Here is a 13,618-nt window from a genome sequence, read left to right as displayed (position 1 = left end):
GACTTGGCCATTAAGAAATCACTGGTCACTTTGGGGAGAATAGTTTCAGTTGAGGGAAGAGGTTGGAACCCATGTTATAAAGGGTTGAGAAGTGAGTAAGAAGAGAGAAAGTAGAGATAGTGTAGGCATTATTTCAAGAAATTTGATGGAGATAAAGCAATAGGATAATAGCTTAAAACTTGAAGGGATGGTAAAGTCTGGTCTAGGGTATTTTTTTTTTAAGAATAGGGAACATTTGAGCATGGCTAAAGCCAGTGGAGAAGGATCTAATAACATAGGGCCAGGTTAAATATTCAAGAGGGAGGGGATGGTTGAGGTTGCATTGGATAAGATAGAGGGAATAGTATCAAATGGAATCAAATCAAGGTATAGGGACTTGACTGTGGTAGGGAGAAGGGTCAGCTCGTTGCCAGAGACTGGAGTAAAGGAGATGTTTTTGAGATGGACTGGAAGAAGGATCATCAAATAGCATCAATTTGCTGAAAGAGGATGGAAGGTAGGGGAGAGTAGGGGGAGGGAAGGGAACTTGAGAGAAGAAAATGTTTTGAATAGGTTTTGTGGGAAGTAAAATTAGGGAGAAATAAAAGAATTGCCTTACTGACATGAGAACCCAGTTCAAAATAGGTAGCATAGATTTACAATGTCCCCAGGCAGCACAGTTGCCGAACCTTATTGGCCATTAAAAGATGGAGAGAACAACTTCAGCTGAATGATGAGGTTGGAAGCTGGATTGCAAAGGGTTAAGGAGTGAGTCAGAAGAAAGGGAGCTCCATTCATCAACTCATGAGTTGAAGCAGAGGAAACAGATGGTAGGTATAATCCAAGGCTGACGTTTGACAAGAGATAAGCAGTGACAGGATGGGGAGGGTGAAAGATTTCAGAGCAGAGGACAATGTAGAGTTGAAATGGCTAACTACAGGGTCAAAATTGGAAGGGGAAGAAAATGAAGTAAAAGCAGAGCCCGAGAAAGTACGGTAGAATGGAGGGCTGGATGAGGACAAATAATAGGTTGGGGAGAGGTGAGTCACAGGGAAAGATAGAAGAATGTTAGAGTTTTTAATTAAAGAAGTCAGTAATAGGTCCAGTGTGTGACTATCCCTATGTGTGGCTGAGGTGAAGGAACAGGTCATGGGATTTAAGGAGGCTGAAGAATTGGAGACCTAGGAAATCAGTGGAAGTACAGTAGTTAGAGAGAAGAGGAAGAAGACTGAGTCCAGCTTTGAACTCCTTCAAAAAGGAGGAAGAATGACTTTGGAGCCACCAGTATCCAACTGCCACCATGATTTTAAATGAGTAGAGGAGAGGTTGGTGTGTGATGTGGTCAAGGGAAAATCTGGAAGTGACAGTGGGGAGTTCTCTGGCACCTCTTCTAGGACCATTATATCAGAAGGTGTGAGGGAAGGTAGAGCCAGTACTGGACAGGATGGCTGGAGTTGTCATGAAAGGGAAGTCAGATCTCAGTGGGGGTAATAGATGGAAACACTAAGAGAGAACAAGGTTGATCTGTTCCTACAGAACAGGAATTCCAGAGGGCACAGTTGAAAGGGTAAGTGGGACATGGGTACAGCACAGTTGAGGAGAGGGACAAAAGAATGGGAAGTGGAGGCTCTGGATAGACTTGTGTGTGTGATATTTGGTCAATACAGGGAAAGGGAGAGAAACAAGAAGCAGAAGGTTGTTACCGATAGTGGGTAGCAAATAAATAGTAAAGCTCACAGTTTCCAAGGGTGTTTGCCTGACCTGGGTCTGGGTAGTAAGGAAATAGTATGGGACCATATATGGCTGGCATTATACTGTTCCTTTGATTTGGATAGGAAAGCTCCTGGACCCATAGTTTTCTCGATGTCCTCTGATAAAATATCATTTCCATTTATATGTTGTTGATTAGTTGTTTTTCAGTTTTGTCCAACTCTTCAGGATCCCATTTGGGGTTTTCTTGTTAAGGATACTGGAGTGGTTTGCCATTTCTTTCATCAGCTCATTTTTACAAGTGAGGAAACTGAGGCAAACAGGGTTCAGTGACTTGCCTAGGATCACACAGCTATGAAGTGTCTGAAGCTGGATTTGAACTCACAAACATGAGTCTTATTTACTTCTGGCCCTGCAGTCTGTCCACTGTGCCACCTAGCTGCCCGGGAGTAATAATTTATAAGTATATAAAGGTCTTTTATAAACTTTAAGGTTTGCAAGTCACTTTACATACGTTATCTCATTTGATCTGGGAGATAGGCACTACTATTATCCTCATTTTACAGATGAGGAAACTGAGGCTGACAGGTTAAATGACTTGCCCAGGGTTACACCAGCTGGTAAGTGTGCTGATGGATTTAAACTCCATATTGTGTGTTCTATCCACATTCTATTCCTTTTCCCAGGGCACAGCTAAAATGTTAACTTTATTTCATTAGGATAATGTAGTTATTTACCAGATATTACCAGTATTCTCTTGACAAGCTTCTTATATTCTCTAGGGGTCCATGTATCCCCCAGCAGTTGGGAATTCCTGAGTTAAATTCTCAAGGATAAAGAGACATTTCATGTGAGGAATAAGTTTTATCTATCATCAACAGGTTGTTGGGTATTTATTTACATATATGGCACGGTACACAACAGAAAGTAAGTCACAACCCCTGTCTGCCAAGAATTCACAGACTTCTGGACCTGGACTCGGGAAGACTCATCTTCTTGAGTTCAAATCCAGCCTTGGACACTGACTAGCTGTGTGACCTTGGGCAGATCATTCAACCCCTGTTTGCCTAAGAGTCAGCTTGTTAGCCCAGTGGATAAAGCTCTGGGCCTGCATTCAGGAAGATCTGAGTTCAAACTTGACCTTAGACTGTGTGACCCTGAGCAAGTCACTTCACTCCTGTTAGTCTTAATCCACTGGAAAATGAAATGGCAAACCACTCCAGTATCTTTGCGAAGAAAGCCCTGTGTGTGGAAAGCACAGGCCACAGGGTCACGAAGAGTTGGACGTTACTAAAGAGCACAGTGGGTATGACTGAAGGTATCTAACCATCCCTCAACTCACAAAAATGAAAATAAGTTCCTGAGGAAAAGGTGTTGAATGTAACTAGAGATGGTAGTTGTGATTTATGTTCTTCCCAGAGGAATCATTTCCAGAACTCTTTAAACCCCCTAAAGACTTTCCCTAGCCTAATAATCTTGACATAATGTATTTAGAAGCAAAAACTCAACTGCCTGGGCATGGAGTCATGGTGACCTTGGGGTTCTCCAAGGCCCCACTTTAGAGTATGGACCTGGTACACATAAGAGCAACATGGAAGGCTGGCCACCAAGAGATGAGTTGTTCTGACCACAGTGACTCATGATCTGCTAAGGCAGTCAATAGAAGTAATCCCCAACCAGGTGACGTCAAACATCTGTTAAAGTTGAATCATTTAGAAAAGCCCTATGTTTACAAACAGCAAAATGGCATCCGATGGACAATCATCATAATAGGACATTTTTTAAAAACTCAAAATTGGCTTTAAAAGTAATAAGCACTTAGGGGAAATGTGTTCTTAGTAGCCACTGCACTTTCTGAAACTGTGAATAAGTAGATGTCCAAGTTTGGATTCCCATTGAAGGAACTGGTACTCCTCAAATGTGAGCCAAGCCTGCCCTCTAGTGTCAATGTGGAGAAATGCAGAAAGTTTATATTAAAGTACAGACTATCCCAGCTTACAAAAGGGTTATTATGTTAGAAAAGTTCAGTTTTAAGTTGGCCATTTGCAACTGTAAGTGCATGTGTTTATAGAAACCTTGTTGTTAATCCATGATGGCTGGAAGCCAGTGCAAAAAAAAAATCTATTTAACTTACTTAACTCATAGCTGAAATAGAACAGAGCCCAACCCACCATGCGTCATCAGGTTGCTTTGAAGAAATGCGTTGAGCACTCAGAAACGCCAGAAGAGTCTTTGTCCACACATACCCCAGGGAGCACGGACTCCCCTAGCTCCAGCTCCTGGGTTAGGAGAAGAGGGGATAGGATGCGGGGAAGGAGGATGCTCCCTGATTGGATTAGCACATTTTGGGGTCTCATCAGACTCTTCGAAAGACTCCAAGGAGCCACTCAACTACCTTCTCTTTCTGCTACCACTGCTTCTGGCTTAAGCCCAGCATTTCCTTCTGTGCCTCTCTAGGGGAATAAAGCTCCCTCTCTGTACTTAATAAATGTTTGTTGTATTATATTATACCTCCCCAGGTCCTTTTCTAAGCTTTGTTTTGTGTTTACTACTAGAAACAAAGAAAAGCAGCATGATATGGAATAAAAAAACAATCACAGAGCCTGAAACACTTAAGTGGGTTTGTGTCTTAAACTAACAGACTAGTTAAAAATGTTGTTCAGTTGTGTCTGATTCTTCCTGACCCCATTTGGGGTTTTCTTGGCAAAGATGCTGGAGGGGTTTGCCATTTCCTTCTCCAGCTCATTGTTACAGATAAGGATACTGAAGCAAACAGGGTTAAGTGACTAGCCCAGGGTCACACAGCTAGTAAGTGTCTGAGGCCAGATTTGAACTCATGATGGTGAGTGTTCCTGATTCTACCCACTCTGCCACCTAGCTTCCGGTTAGGAATAGCTTTAAGCAAAAAAAAGTCCCATTTGAGGAATTGAGTTTCTTCTTTCCCTCTTGCTGAGTGGGTGCTCCATTTTGATAAGTTTTCTGCTGGGAATAATCCTGCTCCAAACACAAAGTTAAACAGATTTCATTTCCTTTGACTCAGAACGGTGCTCAGACTACCATCTATGCATATATCTCAGAATTACCTGTGTCCTGTATATTTCTGCAGAGTAAAGCACATGTGGGTATTAAGTCAGTCCCTCTGCTTGCCTCTGCTTGTCAGCAGAGAGGCCAAGTTTATTTCTCTTCCTTTCCAAGAAAAGCCCTAAGTCGAAGTTTTATTAGAGGCAGCTAGCTGGCATGCTGAACAGAGCTCTAGGCCTAGACTCAGGAAGGCCTAAGTTCAAATCCAGACTCAGACTGTTGAGTTTGAGATCCTAACAAAAAGGTAAACTGAGGCAGATCTCCAAGCAAGATAACATTTATTAACAGGGGCATGTTGCCTGCCAATAAATGGGTAAATAGTTTACCACCTTTAATGCCCAAAAAATACCCTAAGTAAAAGGACAGTTCCCCTTTTACAGGTTTTGGGAAGGACAGAACAGTGAACAGGGTAGATGACATCATGGGATTGAGGACAACGTGATTGGTTACAAAGCTGAGGTGCAGGGAACAACATGATTGGTTGCAAGTAAGTCTTGGGAGCTACCAGTGACCTCCTTTCTTCTCTTATGAGACTCATTGTCTGCGTGCAGGTACTCGAGGTAGCAGCCTAGAGTTTTGGACAGGGAACCAGACATCCTTGAAAGATAGCTTGGTGGAGTAAAGATATCAGGTCCAATTCCCTTTCTTTCATGCACATTCCCCAAGGTTAACAAAGTTCCTTGAGGCAAGAAGAGCTGGATTTTTTAATTTAATCCATTATAGGCCAGCTGAACTCCCAACTTATGTTCAGAGACAAAGAACTATGACTTAAGTAGTTCCAGAACAAAAACAGGCACTTGTAAATAAGACCAAAAGAAAGTCTTAATCTTCTCAAGACACCTAGTCAACAGTGCAACTCTAGGCAAGATAGTGACTTTTCTGCCTGCCTCGGTTTCCTCTTCGAAATGCCAATAATAAAAATGGCACTTACCTTCCTGGGTTTTTTATGGGGATAAAATGAGATAACATTTATTAAGGTTTTTGCAGAGCTTTAAAGCTCTAAATAAGTGCTGGCTACCTTTATTATCATCAAGGGCCTCAGAGATGAAGAATCTGTTTCCTCACGTATATGGTATGTCACAGAGGCATCATATCCTTAGCTTATGGAGGTAGCCATATCTATCAGAAGTGGCTAAGTGACTATTTTAGGTGGGAGTATTGTTATCTGACAGATCCATGGAACTACTCAGAACTTAACTTTGAGCATCCAGCTTTAATCTGCCCATTCTTTTAATTAACCGAATGATCTTACCTACCCAAATAGGAACATAGGATCTTAGAGCTGGAAGAGAACCTTAAGAGTGCATCACATTCCATCCCCTTGTTTTTCAGATAAGGAAACTGAAACCCAACAGAGATTAAATTACTTACCCAGCACAAGCGAAATAACTTGTGGAATTTAGTCAGAAGGCTTGGGCTGGAGGGACACCTAGTTTTATAGTGGTAGCTAACTATAAGTTTATAACTTGAAGTTTTTCAAAGCATTTGACATCCTTACTTGATTCTCTAACAGCCCCATGAGGTGGCTGCTATTTTTATCTCCATTTTACAGATGAGGAAACAGCTTTAGGAAGGTTGAGTCAAAAAGTATCAGAGGTGGGATTTTGTACCCAGATCTCTTCTAATGCCATGTCTAGGCACAGCTCTTTTATTGCACCAAAATATCCCTCACTAAGAAAATAACTCAAAATAAAAAGTACCCTTTACATTGGGTTGTTTTTTTTGAACTTTTGCACAAAGCCATGCTTTATAAAAATTATCCCTGGAACACAGACTCCATATATATACGCCAGCTCCTCTATCCCATGTGGGTTTTCCTGTACTGCAGGCCACCACATTCCATGGGCTTTGATCTACATTGTCTATGGAGGCGGTGGACATGGGTGTAGAGAGAAGTGTAAGTGAAAACTGGAGCAGCTTTTCCTCATGTCATTGCTCTGTCTGCATGTACTGCAACAACAGGGGTTTCATGACAATTACGACAAATAAATGGTTTTCTTACCAACTCATACTTACAGCTCACATGAATGCTTCCTCCATTTTAGTAATGGTTACACACAGCCCTTTACATAACACCATCCAACTCCACCTTAAAGACAAAGATCATCACTTTGCAGACCCACTTGAAAAATGCATCTTGACCTTCTAAAAACAATCTTTAATAATAGGGGAGGCTCACTTCCATCTTGCAATTACTACTGCCTGCCCTTCAGACCCCATCTACCTCTCTACCCACCCAGGCTAGTAATGACAATTAAGCCTTCTTCTCAGCCCCAGATCTATTCCTGACCTTGCACTCTTCTCCTTTGCCTCCTCCCTGGATTTATAAAGCTGTTGCAAAGATATATTTAAAATTAGGGTTTGTGTTTGTTTTTTCTGTGATATGTGAATGACCATACAAGTGTCATGGGAAATCCCCTTTCCCTCCTCATGCATCTAGGATTTCTCTCCCCCCTTCTTCTTTCCCTGATGTAACTTTGTCCTTGTCTAGAAACCTCATACCTCCATATGTGATGGAGTGACTAGAGTGCCAGATTTGCTGTCAGAAAGACCTGGGCTCAAATTCTGCCTCTTGACACTTAGTAGCGGGAAAGCCCTCACTGAGCCTCAATTCACTAATTTTTCTCATAGGGTTTAAATGCTTCAGATATCATCTCTTCCATGTAAGCCTTCCCTGATCCCTTCCTCTTGGGAACAATGTCCCCTCTCCCCACACATAACACCTTGCATGCATCTCTGATATGCTAATCATGTATTACTCTGTATTCTCATTATATGTGTCTTCATCATTTCCCCTTACTGAACTGTAAAAAGGTTCCTTGAGGACAGAGATCATGTCTTATCTAAGCTGTATAAGATCTCTCTCAGGGCCAAGCACAGTTCTAGGTATACAGTAGCTGCCTACTAAAGATTAGCTGATAAGAGGGCATAGCTGTGTAGCAGTTTACTCATTACCACCCTATGTATTAATACCCTTTTTACAGTTTAAGAAACTGGGTCTTAGGTTTTGCCTTGCCTAATGTCACTTGAGTGTCAGATAGGATTGGAGCCTAAGTCTTCTGAATCCAAGTCTAATGCTCTTTTCATTATACTACATCAGAGATAATAGCACAGGAATTCTTTTTTTAAGTACAGATCTGTTCTGTAATGTGCCAGAGGATGGTTATTGAATGCATTCATGAGAGTAGCCCTACTTGGAAGCCCAGTCCTTGGGCTCCAGTACCTAAGCCACCACCAGTGGCCACAGTGGATGGTTTGGTGAGGAATTGAAATGTTCTGTGGAAAACTAAAGATAAGACTAGTTACATACAGGATATTTGGTTCATAATCAACAGAGGGAAGACACTAGAGATAAGAGAGAGGGGGAAAGACTTCCTGTAGAAGGCAGGATTTTAGCTGGGATTTGAAGGAAGCCAGGAGGCAGAGATAAGGAGAGAGAGCATTCTAGGCTTGGAGGAGCTGATAGTGAAAGTGCGCAGAGATTGGAGATGGGGAACAGCAGGGAGCTCAGTGTCTCTAAACTGAAGAGAGGTAGAGGGGAGTACAAGTTGTATGAAGATTAGGGCTTTGAATGCCAGACGGGATTCTGTGTTGGATCCTGGAGATGCTAGGGACCCACTTGGGTTGGGAGGAGTGGGAGTTGATGTAGGGGGACCTGCATTTCCAAAAAAGCTACAGGTCTGCTACACAGGCTCCTCATACAAGCCAAAGACCACCCTCCTTCTGAAGCTCCTTCTCTTGTCCCCTGTCCCTTGAGCAGATGCGGAGGCTTGGGACTGGTCCTGGCCAGCGCTGGCTTCGGAATGCTGACCGCCCCGATCATAGAGCTGCACAACCAGAAAGGCTACTTCCTTCACCACATCATCTTTGCCTGCTGCACCCTCATCTGCATCATCTGCATCCTTCTCCTGCCGGAGAGCAGGAACCAGAACCTACCAGAGAACATCCTCAATGGCGAACATTACACCCGGCAACCTCTCCTGCCCCACAGGAAGGGAGAGCAACCCCTCCTGCTCACAAACTCAGAACTCAAGGATTACTCTGGTCTCCATGACGTGGCCGCCATGGGGGACGGGCTGCCGGAAAATGCCACAGCAAATGGGATGAAGTCCATGTAACAGGCTAGTTTTGTCGCTTCAGGAGAGGAGCCCTTTTGGGGTCAGATCTTCTTTTTGTCTGGCACAGGTTTCCAGACCTGTATTGATGGCAGTTATGGCCAACTTGGAAAGGAAAGGTCAAATCTGCTGCTAAAGCCACTTAATCGCAGGAGACTTTCAACTGGTGGGAGGAAATTTCTGCTGACTGGAAAGTGTCTTGTTGGTGTATTTGAGGGAAGAAACTGGCTGGAGACATACCTTCAGAGACCTTTTTCTGCCATTAAATGTTTATATTTATTTTGGTCATTTTTACAAGAAGCACTTTATTCCCTTTTCCTCTCATTAATCACACAGTAAAATGAACCTTCTCTTAAGGAGAGGCACAGCCATTCCAAGGAAGAGACCTTTAGAAACAAAGCAAAAAAAAAATCCAAACCTGAAAGAGACATCTTTTCTATGGAAGATGAACACACTACCACCCAGAAGAGCAAAAAGTGATTTCTTCCTGTCTCCAAACCCTATAGCCACCCACGGGTATAAGCAAATCAAGCTGTTGTGAATTAAACGTGACTGAGTTTTAGACAAGGGGGGAAAAGTAAAATTCATTAGGTTTTGATGGTGTGTCTGTATGTGGTTTAAAACAAGAGAAGTGTCATTTTCTACATGTAAGGTAAGACTTTCCCATTTCACAATTAGATTTAAGCAGTTCACAAATCCCAATAAAGCAGGTATGTGGGTCTTCTTTCAGGATGGTTCTTTTGTATTGAATAATGATGTCTGAAGCTCCTTTGGGAAAAAGCCTAAGCATTTCATTCAAAATGAAGAAAACCCACACAATCAATGGCTGTGGAACCAGTTTTCTGATGCCAGGGCTGCCTAATGAAGTGGATAAATCAATGATAGGTGTACGAGGCAGAACACAGAACCAAGAACCTGAGATTCATACCCCTATCCAGATGCCTTTCAGCTAAATCTCCCTAATCCTTTAGCAGCATCAGCTGCAGACTCTACTTGAAAGAAGAGTGGCTACTTTCTGATCAGCAAACAATACTGAAGTGACGTTGACGATGATAGTAAATGAATAAAGGGAGATGGTACAAACCTTACCAGGTATACATGTCTAGAGCACACACCCTCCAGGAAAGCACTTGCTTATATTTTACTCTCAACCCTAAATATTTATTGATGATTTTCTGACACGCGTGTTTTCCTCTAGGCCCTCTGCTTTCCCAATCTTTTTTGTCCACGTCACTGTTTACCAAGGCACAAGCAGGGCAGAAAAGAGAGATTAATCTCAAATCAGTCTGTTTTCCATCCAAACCCTTCCAAAAAAGAGAGAGGACAGAAAAAGGAAGTCCTACAAAATGATAAAAACAAAATACTCTTAAATAAAATTAATGCTGGATTTTAATTCTCCCCCCCTCCAAAAAAAATCTCATGGGTAATTTTAACTATTGTATGCATTTGGAGGCTATTTTGCTCCTTCCCTAAATTTATCCACAGATTCACCTAGTCTTCTGTCATTAGAAGCCGTCCCCAGAGTAGGGATGGATGTGGTAGTCTTATTAGATGTTTCCCAAACAATGCTGAGGTTAGACACTAAAATCTTATATCCTACTTTAGCCCACTAAAAAGGAACTTTTGGGGGACTCAGATGTGATGCCCCTTTGTAGTAACAGCAAGCAATTAACCTACTGACCCCATTTCCACACAGTTCCACAGATGCCTAACTACTGACAACCTTTGACTCTTACTTGGTCAAGCTCAGAGAAGGATCAAGCTGGAGTTTTTTCTGTCCTAGTCGACACCTTGTGTTATGTATGTCTTTGTCCTGGGGCAAAGTCAGATCTTCCAATGGTCTAAGTGCCAGGATGGGTACTGTGTTTTAGGCAGTAGCTATGTAGCTTGATGTTGAAGAGTCCAAAAAGGGGGTTAATCTGTCCTCTGTTTCCCATCCTAGCTCCTTACCTCATCTTTGTGCCTGCTGTCTCCACCGACCTTGGTCCTCCAACAATGGCACAATGTTGTAGCAATAGGTAGCAGCTGAGTGACCTCCTCAGTGCCAGGGGGCACCAGTGCTGGGGTGGGATGTTAATTAAAGAAACGAGATTATTGGAATGAAAAAGGCAAACCAAAGTAGGGGTGTTTTTCTAAACCATGTCCAAAACATAAAAACCTGCTGCTGCAGTGGAGAACCAGGATACACCTCTGAGTTCTAAAAAGACTCTCCTCAAGAAACACTGGAGCAGGTGAAGACGGACTTTAAAAACAACCCAGTAATACACAATCAACAGGGAAACAGGCTGTTGTTACCCAGCTGCCTTCAGTCCAGCTACCATTGCGTTGTATGACTGTTCTCACCCTCTGTAGTTCCTCCTATGACTTAAAGTTGGGTCTCCTTTGTTCCATGTTGCAAATTTTCAGTCTGCATTCACCTTGAAAAAGGCCTTTCTTTAGATGTGTGCAGTCTTCACGTGCCAAACTTGTGAAATACCTTTTGCCTTTTATAGAGTACTTGCGACAAAATCACATGGCAACAAAATCCATGTAAGTAGATGAAAAATATAGACGTGGCCTTGAAGCGAGAGCATCGGACACATGAGGGGAGGAGCTGTCAGCAAGGGCTCTTTGGACCACAGACTGGACATTGGGCACCTGTTCATGTATGCACTAATGCACATGTACATACATACACACACACACACTCGGAGCTGGTACACCTTGCAATCCATTTACTGTAACAGCTTTTTAGTTGATATCTATGAGCATTCTTGAAACTGAGGTCTGAATCCCGTGGATTTTTTCAAATAACATGTATTAAAGTTGTCCATGCTCCTGAGAAGCCAGTCATCTCTTGGAGTCACGCACAGTGCTTTACAGAGCCCTTCTTGTTTCAGGGTCTCTACTCTCTTAACTTAGAAAGACAATAACAGACAACATCCAAGAACAGGGCCAGTGAACAGAAGGAAAAAAACAGTAGAACATATCAAAAAACAGGATGGACTAATGACAAACTAAAAAGTGACAGGAGTTAAAAACCAAGTCCTGGTTCTTAGCTTTAGAGGCCGGGGGATGAGGGAGAAGGAAGGAGGAAAGAAGGGATTTGGGTTTTGATTTTTTTTTGCCCAGTCTGTTTGATTATAATGGAATTATCTTGCTAGGAATCTCGTGAGAGGCACACATCTCAGTGAGGCATCCCTCTATAGGATTCTGTTGGCACATCCCTCTCAAAACTCACCCAGGGTTAAAGGGCCAGGCTTTAACTCCTCCTTTCTGTGGCATCGTCAGCTGGGAAAAGTTTTCGGTGCCAGCCGAACATTTTTACTGAATGTAGTCAAATCAGAAGAACCTCTCTTTGGAGAGAGCCCAGGAAAGTAAGGTACCAAGTAAGGCAGCAGGGATGGAGAAAGGGGCATCTGGCCTCTGAATCTCGTTTGCCCTGCTCTCTGTACAGATGGGTGCTCTGGCAGCTACTTAATGACTTGTCTGTCAAACTTGAAAACTACTCAATCCTGTTTCCTTCATGGTTGACACAAAGGAAACGCTTTTCTCAGGCGACTTGCTGCTTCCAGCCAGCCTCCTCTCCCCCTCTCCCCCATAGAAAGCATTCAAAGATGTACTTGCCAGCTACCTACATGTAAAAACCCATTTCATTCTGAAACCTCATTAGTTAGATCTTTAACCACCAGGGGGCTCCGTCTTTACTCCTTTGTCTCTCGTTCCAAACGATGAACGCACAAGCGCCTTCCATCCCAGTCCTCCCCCTCCCCACCACCCACGCACCACCCCTTCCATCCCACCTCCAAGTTCCCTAGGATGCTTTGTGCCATCGAGCACCATAGTCTGTTCTTATTTTCTAAGAGGCTGGTTGGCCACCGACACACTGGCTGTTGGAAAGGGAGTGGAGTGGCTGGTTTATTTGGTCACTGAGCAGGAAACAGCTCATGATGCACAAAAGGAAGTATCCCGCTCCAGCCCTGATACTTCCCAGAGCCAAGCTGAAGTCACAAAACTGGAAGTAGGAGCGCCATGAAATGGACTTTGAATGTCCCATCACCTGTAGCCTCTGGATGGCTCACACTGGATGGCATCCTGCTCTTCAACTGCTTATTGTTGGTTGTTGTTTTTTTAGACAAAGCCTCATTTTAACGTAGTGTATAAAATGTTTTGGGAAAGGTATACAGTGTAATGTCTAGTGGGTAAACTTTCCTTCCTTACTTTCCTCCCTCAATCCTCTTCCTTCTTCCTTTTCCCTGTCCCAACTCCCTCCATTTCTGATGAGGCTCTACTTAAAGAATTGTTACTGTACGTTTTGATCATGATTAGTCCGGTGGTGCTTACCTGTAGCACAAGCTTAAATCAAGTACTGAAACTGTCTTACAAGCTAAGTGTCTGCATGATGTTACATCTGTTGTACCTACTGAGAAATTTGTATGTGAATGTACAGAAATAAAAACAAAAAAAGTTGCCCCATTACCAGAGGTCCTATGGAATGTCTTTCTTGGCTCCTATATGATCAAATGTGGGACGTGGCCTTGACAGACTTAGCAAACATATGCTGTTTGTACTAGTTCTAATCTCTAAAACAAGTGGGAGAAAAGGTGACGATTCGCACTGGCACTCCACTGAGTTCCTAGTTCAATGCCTCATCACGGAGTAAAGGTGACTTTGAGTATACAAAAGCTAATCCAGAGCCACTTGGGGTTGGGGAAGTTCCTACCATGGTAACAGAGTCAAAGTCTAGCTGTCAT

At 42.9% G+C, this 13,618-nt stretch overlaps 1 protein-coding gene across 3 annotated transcripts in view; it reads left to right on the top strand.

Annotated features, from left to right (window-relative positions):
* SLC22A23 (solute carrier family 22 member 23) overlaps nt 1-13,343 on the top strand; it is a 254,170-nt gene extending 240,827 nt beyond the window's left edge. For all 3 annotated transcript variants that reach the window (XM_072603690.1, XM_072603692.1, XM_072603693.1), the window contains exon 10: nt 8,531-13,343. In XM_072603690.1, coding sequence (XP_072459791.1) covers nt 8,531-8,888 — 358 coding nt within the window. In that variant the 3' untranslated portion in view covers nt 8,889-13,343. The remainder of the gene's footprint in view (nt 1-8,530) is intronic.
* Nucleotides 13,344-13,618: the final 275 nt, after the last annotated feature.

This window comes from Notamacropus eugenii, chromosome 4, assembly GCF_028372415.1.
Source record: "Notamacropus eugenii isolate mMacEug1 chromosome 4, mMacEug1.pri_v2, whole genome shotgun sequence".
Classification (NCBI taxonomy): domain Eukaryota; kingdom Metazoa; phylum Chordata; class Mammalia; order Diprotodontia; family Macropodidae; genus Notamacropus; species Notamacropus eugenii.
The sequence above is the reverse complement of the archived record's forward strand: the minus strand, read 5'-3'. Positions and strand labels throughout refer to the sequence as shown.